The sequence below is a fragment of the Loa loa genome (genome assembly GCF_000183805.2).
Source record: "Loa loa unplaced genomic scaffold supercont3.4, whole genome shotgun sequence".
In the NCBI taxonomy this organism is placed as follows: Eukaryota; Metazoa; Nematoda; class Chromadorea; order Rhabditida; family Onchocercidae; genus Loa; species Loa loa.
Window position 1 is genome coordinate 514,576 of NW_018108184.1, and position 13,170 is coordinate 527,745.

The 13,170-nt window shown below is 33.2% G+C and overlaps 1 protein-coding gene across 1 annotated transcript in view; it reads right to left on the reverse strand.

Moving 5' to 3' along the window:
• Window positions 1-253: 253 nt before the first annotated feature.
• LOAG_16464 (hypothetical protein) overlaps window positions 254-13,170 on the reverse strand; it is a gene marked incomplete at its 5' end in the record, with an annotated part of 19,374 nt that continues 6,457 nt past the window's right edge. The window contains 30 exons of the mRNA XM_020449115.1: window positions 254-637; window positions 911-998; window positions 1,216-1,419; window positions 1,703-1,907; window positions 2,168-2,376; window positions 2,510-2,593; window positions 3,115-3,240; window positions 3,479-3,693; window positions 3,930-4,036; window positions 4,506-4,708; window positions 4,995-5,114; window positions 5,635-5,727; window positions 5,808-5,936; window positions 6,189-6,350; window positions 6,591-6,755; window positions 6,968-7,219; window positions 7,676-7,781; window positions 8,037-8,292; window positions 8,562-8,664; window positions 8,936-9,097; window positions 9,174-9,249; window positions 9,389-9,507; window positions 9,755-9,901; window positions 10,268-10,405; window positions 10,681-10,756; window positions 10,860-11,098; window positions 11,392-11,571; window positions 11,774-11,911; window positions 12,208-12,307; window positions 12,441-12,559. Of these exons, the coding sequence (XP_020307429.1) occupies window positions 492-637; window positions 911-998; window positions 1,216-1,419; window positions 1,703-1,907; window positions 2,168-2,376; window positions 2,510-2,593; window positions 3,115-3,240; window positions 3,479-3,693; window positions 3,930-4,036; window positions 4,506-4,708; window positions 4,995-5,114; window positions 5,635-5,727; window positions 5,808-5,936; window positions 6,189-6,350; window positions 6,591-6,755; window positions 6,968-7,219; window positions 7,676-7,781; window positions 8,037-8,292; window positions 8,562-8,664; window positions 8,936-9,097; window positions 9,174-9,249; window positions 9,389-9,507; window positions 9,755-9,901; window positions 10,268-10,405; window positions 10,681-10,756; window positions 10,860-11,098; window positions 11,392-11,571; window positions 11,774-11,911; window positions 12,208-12,307; window positions 12,441-12,559 (4,467 nt within the window). The 3' untranslated portion in view covers window positions 254-491. The remainder of the gene's footprint in view (window positions 638-910; window positions 999-1,215; window positions 1,420-1,702; window positions 1,908-2,167; window positions 2,377-2,509; window positions 2,594-3,114; window positions 3,241-3,478; window positions 3,694-3,929; window positions 4,037-4,505; window positions 4,709-4,994; window positions 5,115-5,634; window positions 5,728-5,807; window positions 5,937-6,188; window positions 6,351-6,590; window positions 6,756-6,967; window positions 7,220-7,675; window positions 7,782-8,036; window positions 8,293-8,561; window positions 8,665-8,935; window positions 9,098-9,173; window positions 9,250-9,388; window positions 9,508-9,754; window positions 9,902-10,267; window positions 10,406-10,680; window positions 10,757-10,859; window positions 11,099-11,391; window positions 11,572-11,773; window positions 11,912-12,207; window positions 12,308-12,440; window positions 12,560-13,170) is intronic.

The following is a 13,170-nucleotide window of genomic DNA, read 5'->3' on the forward strand; positions in this document are numbered from 1 at the left end:
ACACACACACACACACACACACACACACACACACACACACACACACACACACACACACACACACACACACAATTTAGCCCAGAACTGCAAATAAATTTGGGATGCATATTTCGCAAATGGGTTCCTAGAATACTTATAATACATTACTACTTTTGAATTAGTATTGTAAACTAATAATAATGGGATTACGATGGTAAATCTTATATTCAACAATATTCCAAACCTGAAATTGTCCAAAAAGTCATTTTCTGACCGATGAGTAAGGATAGATGTGGCTCGTAAACTATGATTATTTCAAGCAGTATATCTGGTTCCAGTGATATACCAATATCAACAGTATATCAATAATCAATAATCACCGATTATTCAATAAAAATTTTTACACATGCAGCAACTGTACAGGATTTAATTTCATTGAAATGTATCACAGAAAGGAAAAATGAAATAAACTTCGATAAAGTATTTGCAAAGTTGAAATCTCTGCTAAAATATTATATAAAAGGGCACCAGCCAATATACATTTGGGCAAGATTTAATTCATCCCGAGAAATATCAATCAGTCGACCCACTTGTCCTTCGATGCTCATTGGTGGGTTATTCGTTTCTGTACGATAAATTTTTGGTGTTATAATGTGGCCTGCAAAAAGAAAAAAATGATAATAGAACTATCGGTATGGTATAAAATCAGTGGAATACGTTTCCGGAACATGAATACAAAAAATAAGGGAACTTCAATTATGAGATTTTGGACACCGACAAACGAGCGAGTGAAATCAAAGTGAAATGAAAAGTGAAAAAAGCGTCACCAAGGAATTTAAAATAAACATAACAAATTTACATCCTATTATTTATGGAATCCCTGATATTTGTAAAAAAATTAATTAAGTCCAGAATTTAATTGAATCAATACCTATTAAACGAGATCGAATCATATCAATGGCTTCCTGTGCTTGTTGTTGAGCTGCTGGTGGTGATAATTTAGCATCATTTCGCTTTCGCTAGAAAAGTATATCAATCACTTGTAAATTAATAATGTTAAGAGGTACTAAACTTACTATTCCTCTTAGTTAACTTCAAATTATCCAGAATTACGCAAATATAAACGCCAGACATTGTGGACAAGTTTTCGCGATACAAAGTAAGTAGCAAAATTTCTAAGGTCTTCTATTACAACAATCAAAGCTAAAATTTACTAAATTTGCTACTAAAACAAACCTGCTTATATTGTTGAGCTCGGCTTTCGCTATGCATCCATTCGAGAAGTGGATCATGCACAAATGTTTGCAAAACAGTGAGTAGCGCTTCATCATGTTCACGTAATACACGCATTGTTGTTTCACATGAACGACGAAATGCGCCTTCGACACCAGTTGCCCCGAAACCAGCAACGATGTTCCGCGTCAATCGAAATGGTACTACCTAAATTGAAACTACTGTGAATAATAGGGAAATTCTGATAATATAATTTAAGCGTCCATAAGATAAGAAGATACACTTCAGAATCATACATGAAAAGATACTGTCAGATGTGAACTATAAAAATCCTCATCTATTACCACCATTAATTAATACATGCATCAACAATCTAGCCATAAGACTGATTAAACGGTATAAAGATCTAAGCAGAGAATGATTGACACTTGCACCCTTCCCTCATGCCTACTCAGCTGGGTACGTCACAATATCATGGAAATTATCTTACTTCAGGAACATTCAAATTCTCTCCTTTGTTAAATAATAAATTGAAATCTACATGAATCGCATCACCATTGATAAGATCAAGTAAAAGATTTTCACCATGCCGATCTCCAAGTCCCAATATAAAACCTATCATACTCATCACCGCTGACGTATATGTAAAAGCTAAACGCGCTGCGTACCAACGACATGAGTCCGAAAATGAACGCCTGAAAGTCTGTTTTGAAAAGTACATTTACTTCTATAAAAAATTACAGCCAGTTGAATATACTAAAAACAGAGATGACTGCTGAAAAAACTGGATTTATTCCATCGTAGATTCAAGATTTTCGGAGTAAAAGACAATAAGTAGGAATTTGCAGAGTATTATAAATTATCAGATTTCTAATCTAGTATTCGAAACAGTATTTAAAAGCTTTTTAGAAACTAGGATTTACAAATTAAAAAAAAAAAACAGCATTCTTCCTACCTGAACCATTCGGGCATCACAATTGGATGTCTTGGATAGTATTCGGTCCGTAATCTTGCTAGTTTTTCTTCATTAGTTCCATTAGGTACCCATCGACTAAACCACTCTTTATCAGTCATTACGCTATGACACTTTTCCTTAACCAACTCCTCCACTACATGTCGATAAGTTTGGAGATTCGGAATCCACTCAATTAAACCACCAGCATCCTGCAATGCTTGAACGATAAAAAGAAAAAAAAGAAACTCATGCTGATTAAGACCATCCTAAGATAATTTTCGCCTTCCCAATCTGACAAAATACATGACAGCATGCAACTGGCAATGCAATAATGAAGGTTACTTGTAATGGAATAACGTTATATGTCCGGACATGAAGCTGCCTACGCCTGGCATCTGCATTTTGATGTAATAATGTATTTACCATCTGAAAAATACTTTAGAATTTTTAGTTAAGTTTAAGAAATAAGAAACCAAGAAATTAAGAAACCATCATATTAGATGCGGTTAAGATCATGCTGCTTCAAGTCTTCATTTTATTGCTTTTCTTTATGTAAATGTAGAATTCAACATGCTATCATGTCGCGTAATGCTTTTTTTTTGTTGAGATCACAGCACTTAGTAAATCTTTTTCATATCTTTCGCTTCTCTAAATAAATTTGAACACTAATGGTCAATTGAAGCTTGTTAATTATTTTCTCTTTATTTGCCTCTTTTTCTTCCTTAGTTTTAAGTCTGCTCTTAACATCATATCAACAAAAAGAAACTAAAGAGAATCGTACAACTAATCTCAACAAAAAGTACGTTGTTATGACCGTCGAATACACAAACAAAAATTTCGTATAAAACATTTCAGGCAGAAGTACATGCTGTTTTCATAAACCTACAAAAATAACACATGTTATAGGATATTAGGAAAAGAAATAGCAAACAGTACAAAAGATTTACCCGATTGAAATCCATAAGACGAGCATCTTTACGTAATTCATCTTTTGCTTTACACATCAATGGATACTTTTTACCATCAGATCCCACTATGGTTATCTTTTTAGGACGAACTAATGACTTCATTACCTGGAAAATGAACTTAAATTTGGTTCTTACTCATAGCTTCTCATATATTGTTTCGCGATAAGTGAGATTGGGATATTTTGAAATTTGCACGCCATACCACGGGAAAGAATTAAAATTATGAAGAAATTGATATCAAACAAATACAGTGCTTAGAATTTAAAATGTCACACGAGTCAAATTTAAAATGCCATACGAATCTTTTGCTTATTAGAAATTGGATAAAGTAAGTTCAACTCACAGTGAATTCCTCATCAAATGAATGAATATAAGTGGTGCTGAATTTCATGCTACTTGAAGTTGCTGATACAGTCTGTTCCAAATTAGAGTCCGGAAATTGTGATAATGTGCTCAAAACACTGGTTGGAATTGCCTGTTCGATCATCTTATGCAGTGGCACGACGATTGATGGTCGAATTGGTTCTTTCGTCTCTTTTCCCTGAGCTTTTTCTGTTGCTAAACAAAAATTTCTAAATACTTGACTGAATTACTCTGAAACAAAGCGTATAAATAATAAAACAGTAATTTTTAAGAATATTTCATTGGTCATAAGGTTCAAGCAATAATATAATGATAGAGTGATAATAAATTTGAATAAATAGGTAACTATGCTCACATTCAAAGCATACTTGAAAATTTATGATAATCTGAAAAAAAAAAAAAAAAACTGTAGAAGGAGACAAAATACATACTCCAAATTGTCGGATTCATTTTACCGCTTCGGAAATATTCCGAAAGATAAGCATAACGTTGGCTGAATGGTGATTGTGTACCTACTGGACAATTATCTTCCGCAACTCTGTAAAAAATACGCCTCTTCAAAATATAAAGTTAGGTAATTGGAGATGAAAGATAATAAAATGCAGATTCATAGAATCAAATCATGTGCTTTTTCTTGTATTTTTTTCTAATTATTTTGCCAATGTTCTTAAATCAAACAATTAATGTACTCGTTTACAATAAAAAATTGTATATTTATTTCTTCCATTTTTTCTTTTTTAATCCTTTTTTCCTTCTCTCTTTTCATCTATCTTGGCTATCCAGTTCCTCTTGGTAGGAAAATGCCTCACGGACTTTTAGATCTTGATAAGGATCCAAACAATGAAGTTTCAAAAAAAGAAACCAAAATAACTGTTGCGTTGCATAAATCGATATTTATCGACACAGTGAGTAATGACAAAATTATCAGTGATAAATTCGTGGATCTTTCATGGATTTCAGGCACGTCTTTTAACAACCGAAAAGTACACATCTTCGGAAATTATTACCTAATGAAAGCAGCTGCAACGTATTCATACTGTGGGATTAAATTTTTCAATTGACCACTTTCATCTCTACGTTTAGCTAAATCATACACGGCACGGCAACGAGTGAAACGTAACGGTTGCTTGTCAGCGTCACAACGGAAGACAGCAATGGACTGCCATAAACACTGATGTGGATATTCCACCATCAATGTGGATAAAATCATCTAAAATTAGACTGTTTGGATTTGTTAACCAAAAAGAACCTATGACCAAAAAAAACCATGATCAATATACTTACCGCATTTATTCTGCAATTAATTTATGCGGAATATCGATTTATTCAAATGCCTAGTTTATAACAAAAATAGTACCGAATTTTTGAGAAATGTTTTGCTACGCTATTCCGATTACACAGAAACGTATTGAAGTAACGAAAAGAAATATATCTCGACATCTCATCCTTCTTCTCAACATTTATTCGGCAGAAACAAAAAAACATTATTAGCTTACCTTCAAAGTTTGAAAAACATCCTCATTTGGATGAGTTATGCGTGAAATTAATTGAGCAAATGCTGTATAAAACATATAATGATCAATGCACTTGAAACCATCGTATATTACTCCATTCATCTGCAACATTTTACAATTTTTCATACAACTAACCTTAAATAAATATTGAGAACAAAGTTTTATATAAATTGCAAACATGCATAAACCCTCAAAAACATCCCTTATCCTGCATTTTACATATTTCTTTTATAAATAAATGTCTTCCTCAGATTTTGAATAAGAAAATTTTTATAAAAAATAAAAAGTATCGCTCTATCTGTGGTCTTTTAATTTTTAAACTAAAGAAATTAAGAAGAAACCAATATGCATTGGTCAGAACGGTCATAAAAATTAAACCACAGTTGACTGAATCGCAGAAATTATTTAACATCGTGACATTCTTAAAGCAAATCAGGGCCACATAATCTTCACGACCTTCAACTACTGGAGAATCCTAGTAATCCGAGATGACTAGACAGTTCTAATAATACTGAATAATCAGACATAACCGTTGGTAAATGAACAGTTCTGATGCTATACGCAAAAAATTCCGAAGCCTCAGCAAAGAATTGTTCTTTGCAAACAGAAAAAAGCACTACACCTCTTTAACATACTTATCTTCGCTCGCTGAACTTTTAAATGGCAACCCTCTTGTAGGTACTTTCACTAATGGCTGTGCACTTCCATTTTCAGCCTGCAAGAAGTATCAAATAACCATCAATTTCCCAAAAATAAACTGCACATGAAATTATTCGTTAAAAAACAGAAAACTACCATTTTTTGTGTGTAATCCAACCAGATACTTAACATTCGTGGCATAACGTGAAACAAATAACTCTTTCCATGCTTCAACACTCGCCTGTAGGCTTTCAAAATCATTGTAACATTACGAGCTTCAGCATTCTGGAAAAAAAAAACAGCAGCTAGAGATCTTGGAAGGACTGAACTGTTTGCATACAAGAAATTTGGAACAGAAACTACTGCAATCAAAATAACTGGTATAATTTCAGCAATTTTCCACTATCCACTTGTAAGATTTCAAATTTGAACGGAAGAATTAGACTTTTAAAACATGGGATTAAAATGGTGTGATAAAAGAATTCAACAATAGGTCGTTAGATTTGAAAAAATAAGCTGCAATGATTAAAAGCTTACTTCGTTCTTGCTGTACAAATATTTATCGAAGAAGACGGCTACTCGATAAAATAAATCTTCAGAAGGTTCAGCAATTAAAGGAAGTGAGAAATATGTCTTATAAAAATCTCCATAACTACCGGCTCCTGCTCTCAATGAATATTCGGCAAATAGTAACTGAGCCTGCAAAATTATAAAATAGTAAAGATATGAAATATGATAGTATGTAACGGTTAATGTGTTACATTCAACGATTAAAGCTATAAATAATTTATTTCATTCATACTGAGGTATTATTATATTTTTTAATAGATGAAAAGATTATAGACCTTAGCATTAGCATTCTGGTTGTACAGAAAAGAATTTTTTTTGGTATTATTAACAAGAATTGGATACATGACAATCAAGTACCAAAAAAAAAACCTTGACGAAGTCTTCATTCCCCCTTTTTAATTCCCTAGAATCCTCTTCCTCACTACAACAAATGTCTCTTCCTTCACAAGAGATATTTTTCAGCTGCTGCGCCTCGTCTAAAAAATGCCTTTTTAACAAATTTGAGAGGATTTGTATCGCTTGGACCTGACTCCCCTGAAACATAAAATGATGCTAACAGGACTGAAGATAGCAAATTAAAAAAATTATGCCATCTTTTCCCCTCACTAGTACAACATATTTTCCAAGGCTGGATGTTTGAATAACAAAGTCTGGCAATACTATGATACCAATCATCAAGCTATTTCCGTCTCATCCAAAGCAGTATTAAAATATAAAACTAAAGAAAGAGTAGATGATTATAAAACCTTTTGGAAAAGATATCGAGCTTCTTCCATTTCAACTTTAAATTGATTAACATTTAATGCTTTTGCCTGGCTAAGGTATGACCAAGCAACTTGTAGATGCCCATCGTGCCTCGCCAAACGACAACTTTGCAAAAAAAGATCACAGATCGAGCCTCGTCCAATGTCACCCTCCAACAAACCCAATAAGCTTCGACGAGCATTCAAGATAGGCTCCAAAACACTAGCACTTTGAATCGCTTTTGCTGCACGTTTCTAAACAACGAAATTCCTGGCTTTTAAAAAAAAATAACAAAGGAGTATTCAAGAATCAACATCAAATATATTCAATTTCAAATACTAAAGACAAAATAGTTCGAAAAGAAGATGCAAACATGGCAATCATCTGAACGTTATCAGAGGGCAAACTGACACTATAAGCTATATGGATTTAATATGAATTAGTTATACTATCAGAGCTTCACTTAATCCATTCTTTGGCTGGGCTGAGGATGAGTGAGACTGCCTCTTGAACCAGTCATCAAGTGGTAATGTCTTTAAGAGTCCTTTTCAGGCAAATAAAAGGTATTAAAGACAAATAAAAGAAATTAAAGACAGATAATCTGTCATACTTCTAAAATACTATACTTTTAAAATGCTCAACTATTACCGCCCCTATACCACCATGAGGTTTTTTGAAGTCAGATTTCTGACAGGACTTCTCATACACACCTGCCAAACATTCAAAACCTTGGCCAAATCTTCCACTGTTAAAATCTTGTCATTCTCTAGCTTCAATGAACTCTTTGCATCCTCTATTTCTGCCAGTATATGCAATCTGTAAATTAATCAAATGAAGTAAATAACCAGAACGATAAGAGCCAAGTTACTAGCAAGCACATTATAATTTGTAGGAAATCGTATATGAGAATCTCAATAAAATGACAATTCAACACAAACTTTTAATTTCGTGAAGAAATAAATATAAGCATTTCGATTTCTTGATGATAAAAATCTCCCAGCAAGAAGAATACGTCCTAGTAAGATATTTGAAACAAGATCTTAGAAGAAAAAAAAGAAATTATGAGCTTACTGTGTAATAGTTTTATAAGCTTGCGTATAAGTATCTGAATCTTCAATCGTCATAGCAGTTAGTGCATCTGCCAAACGCATTCGAGCAGTGACTAAATAATCATCCAATAAATTGAATTGCTGATTTCTGAGGGTACAAATTACGCTTGCATATGTAGCACCACATGTTGTCGTTTTAGGCTTCTCATACACCAAGTCTGTTAAGTCATCCCAGAGCTGTAATTGCCACATTGCTTCTAGTTGACATGAACGCAATTCTGAAACATAATTATTTTTATATTCAAATGACAAGGTACACTCTTATTTTGGGAATTGTTAAACAATCTAATAGAGAAAGTAAGAGGGACAGAGAGAAGAGAATGAAGCCATCTTTTTGAGATCGATTTGTTCATGAAAGTTCCGAATTTTTACGAATTCATTCCTTCAAATCTCATCCATTCGTAAAAAGAAAAGGTTCAGCATTCAAAAGACGATCACTGCAAGTTGAATCCCTTCTACCTTACTCACAAATGAATAAATTGATTACTTTCATGGAATTCGACATTTTCCGGTCTTCTTAACAAATCAGCAATTCCACTCAATGCTAATCGCGGTTCATTCAGACGTAATAAACATTTGGTATAGGAAGGCTGAAAAATGTGCCGGATATATGCAATCATTACACTGAATTGTAAATGGTTTAATAAGTTTCCAGTTCTCATTAAATTGAAATTTAATGAGTAATATACCTTGTAATTTTATAAACTAATAACCCTGAGAATATTGATATAATATCTAATAGGTTTTTTTTGTATATTTTCCATGAAAATTGAGCTGAATCAAGTTTACGTTTTAATAGTTAACAAAACTATTAGTTATGTTCAATTCTTAAAGAATTCCAAATAATAAATTATCACTCACTTCGACATTGGTTGATTTTCTGTACAAAGGCAATGCATCCCAATAATTTCCATCAGCTTCCAAAGACAAAATTCGATCGTTTATCGTTGGTTCAGCACAAGAACGTATCGTTTCAAAAGCTCCAGCTACGCCATCCATATCACCCAGATCGAAATAAATTTTCTAAAGAATCAGTTTTTTTTCGGAAGAATATACAGACAAGAATTTCGAAATAGAATGTTGAAAAGTAAATCTGCACCTCAAGAAAGCTGAACTGATCGGGTTTGAATAACGTCTGGCCATTCTCATCATATCCAATTGCATACTGCTCACACCTGAAGTTTGAAAACTATAGGATCAAAATTCTAGTAATTCAACGCGAGAGTTTGGATCATTTGGAAAAGGGTTACATAATTTTAAGAGAAGATATGTTGAAATGTTCAGATTTTCTAAATAATGATAATGATACCGAACCATTTCAATGCTCGCGTGGTGCAATGGCATACTCCAGCTGCAGCAACAATCAAACAGTTTCCATCATCCCATGTCTGTGTTGTTACATGTGACAGAATTTCGATGGTACGTTGGAGAACCTGAAGAAATCTGAAGTTTGGATAGGAAATTTGGAGATGACAGCTCAGTTGATTAAGCCCTACATTATTCTGAAAAAATTTTATAATTTGGTTAATTATAAAGTTATGCATCGTTGAATATATGAATTTTTTGAGGAAAGGGATTACAAAGAAATGAAATCTTATAAAATTTGTAGTAGGGAAAATCGGAAAGGGATTACAAAAAAATGAAATCTTATAAAATTTGTAGTAGGGAAAATCTAGGTACCATATCAGCTGAAATTTTTAAAGATTGACGATGATATGCATATCGCTCTAGACAATCGATAACAGCAAAAATCAGATGTGCAGCTGATCGAGGCCATCCATTATCAACTATGGACCTCTGCAGCACTGCAATTATTTCCATACCAATCTAAAATAAGTGCAATTTATTGATGCTTTCAAATTAATTGGGGAAAATAAATATTTAGAAGAGGAACTGGATATTCAATTAATAGATAATTTTACAACAACAAAGAAGTTAGCCAAATTATTTGATGGACCAAAGAGAAAAGAGTATATGCATATAGATGAACAAGTTCAGTCCCCCCTTTGGTCATCAATTTTGTACCAAAAAGTCCTTCTGGAATGCTTAAATTTGGCTCATACTTCAGACTGTTGTTAACCAAATTTAAGCAAATATAAACGAACAATTTACAAGAAGCTACCGTACATTCAACAACACCAACTTTTCAAGTACCTTTAAATCTAATTCAGAAAAATTCCAAGTTTGAATTACCTCATTCATGCATGTCATGTTGTGCTCAATGATACTCTGAAGAATTAATTGTGGCAGGATAAAGCCAGCAAAGACGATATCTGCATTTACCAAGCCTTCTAAAGCACCAAAAAAAATTTTTAACTTCTCGTCGCGTATCTGTAATTGTTTGAAGTGTAATTAATAATATTTCCTCGATGCCAGTTATACTGATAGCTGAAAGAAATGTCAAAAGTTTACAAATATTACACAAGGAAACAATGAAAGGGGTATGAGATAGCTCGAGCTACTTTAACCGTCTTCGGTAACATTTCGATGAAGTCGAGAGCAATACAGCCATAAATGACCAAGGACAATCATAGCGAAAATCAGAAACAAACACAACTGAAGCAAAAGCAAAAATCCATTAGGAGAAAAAAACCACCACTACTCACCTTGGCAGCTGTTACTTTATACCATAGATTCAACCAGCTTCTAAAATCTTTCACTTGTTCACATTCCATTATCGGTCTGAAAAAGCAAGCAAGTTTGAAAATAAAATTATTAATTCAGCTTGAAAAATTTTCAACATATGCTATGATTTTTATTTATGATTCAGCAACTAAATTAATACCTTTTTGTAGGGAGGTGCTGGAAAGGCTTGTGCAATATAAAACTTGATTTCCTAAGCATCGAGAACGAGTTTCGACATTGATCGCTTAACATGTCCCACAGACTCGAACTCTCCGAACCATGTCTTCCAAACAGTTCCCGTAAAACAGTTTGTATGCTATAGGAACATTCAACTTGCATGCTAGCATCTAGTATTCCGGAAAAGGCTACCGCCGCTCGCTCCAGAAGTTCAATGTAAAACTGAAACGTGAAAAATTTTCCCAACTAAGAACTGTTTTGTTTAGGAACCATAAGTAACTGTGAATGACACCCGAGAACTAATACGAAGTTAACCTTATACAGTAAGAGCAAAATAAGTTATTCTTTAATACGAAGAGGGATGTTAATGAAACCGCAATGTGTCAGTACAAATTATAGAAAAAAAAATGGAAAAAGAGTAAGTAGAAGTATGAGTAAAACAAATTATTTGTAAATTTAAACATTTTAGTATTTGTTATTTTAAGAATGATTTTCTAAATATATATTCTTAATACCTGTTCTCCAGAATCAACAAATACAAATCGGCCATCATGCCGATTACCATTTGTATTACGTGCCAATGATAAACCAATACGACCTGGATCAACAGCACCCAAACGACCAAGTGCTAAAGAAGCTAAATAACGACATTCCACTAATGAACTTTTTCGTATGATTTGCAGTAGTGATGGGACCTGAAATTGAAGACAGTTTATGAACTTCAAATTTTCAAATGGAATTATTAAGCTGAAGAAACATTAGCCTGACTTATAGGATATTTCGCAACTCGAAAATACGATGTTCAAAACTGTGTTCACTGCAATATCGTAATGCAAGGCATATGAAGATGTGCACAATTAGGAATTTAGAAAAATGTAAATGATAAAAATAACAAACCAATTCTGCAGCAATGCTGTCAAAACAGTTATCTGCCAGTTCACTGTATTCATTAAGCAAACTCAATAATTTATGCAATATCACTTCACCGACTTCTTCATAACTTTCCTTCAGTAAAGAAGCGCATGCATGAAAAACCTGAAAAAAAAAGATGGAAATAAAGAGTACCTCTAGCAGATGTAATGAGAGTTCTGTTATCCGTACGATCAAGAAACGACACCCAATTTCATCAACCCCCTACTTTTCACTTATGAATATCAATTAATTCGATGATTAGAGAAACGAACACAGTTCTGCGAATATATTTAAGATGCGACTATACTAGAATTCTTATCTTCAAATGAAAATTGCGGCAAGACACTTGTATTTCTTGGTCTCTTTGTAAACGTTACTATCAGTTACCATCCGCCTACAAATCAAATACAAAACTAAACCAGTTCCGGAGGGGACTTTCCAAGTTCCGGCGAAAGATATTCATTGATTGAAATTTTCGGATTGTTCCAAAAAACCAAAGAAATGCGTTCGAAATCTCCACTGAAAAACTAAACATCAATCAGAAGTAAAAAAACCAATGGAAACGGCAACCGCTGTAATAAATGATAACAAGAAATTCATATGCCCGCAAATGGGTTAGATGCTTTAAAGTTTTAGTTTAGCTAAAACTTACTTCGCTGCAAAGTGTAATTGCCTTTCTTCGAAAATATATCTTAATAGCTCCCGAGCCTGCTCGTACCGCAATAACGGAATGATTGAAACCAGAGTTTGGGGTAAAAGTTTCACCAAAACCTGAAACTTTTTTGGTAGTAACTTGAGAAGTTTTCAGAAATATCATGAAGTTATTTAAAGTAAGTTTGACTGATATTAGAAACCATATTGGAATTACTAATGGTAATAACAGAAATTGAATTACTAATGGTAATAACAGAAAAGCCTACTGGCATTAAAAATACCTTTACATAACGGTCTACCAAGTTTAAAAAATGCCAACCAACGATAACTTGACTAATATTTTCTCCTAACGAAAAAAAACCCATTTCGCTACAGAGTTTCCAACGCTATAGATTAGTGCACCAAATGATTTGATGCTTGGTTTTTCGAAAAAAAAAAAAAAGAAGATACGGATATCCGGCATATTTAGAGTTACATAAAGATTAGACAACCCTGATCATACGATAAGATGTTCTTTTTCTAAAACTACTGAACTGTTTTCAGTGCTTAAGCAAGACCTTTTTATTTATTCCTGTTTAATTTTGAAATGAATTCATGAAAAATCACCTCATCTGACAAAGTTTTCAAATAAACTTTCCACATTTCGATGACAATAATTCCTAACGGTGTAAAAGCACGCAAAACAATTAACATTTTATCAGCAGTCTGAAATTTGAAATTTACATTAC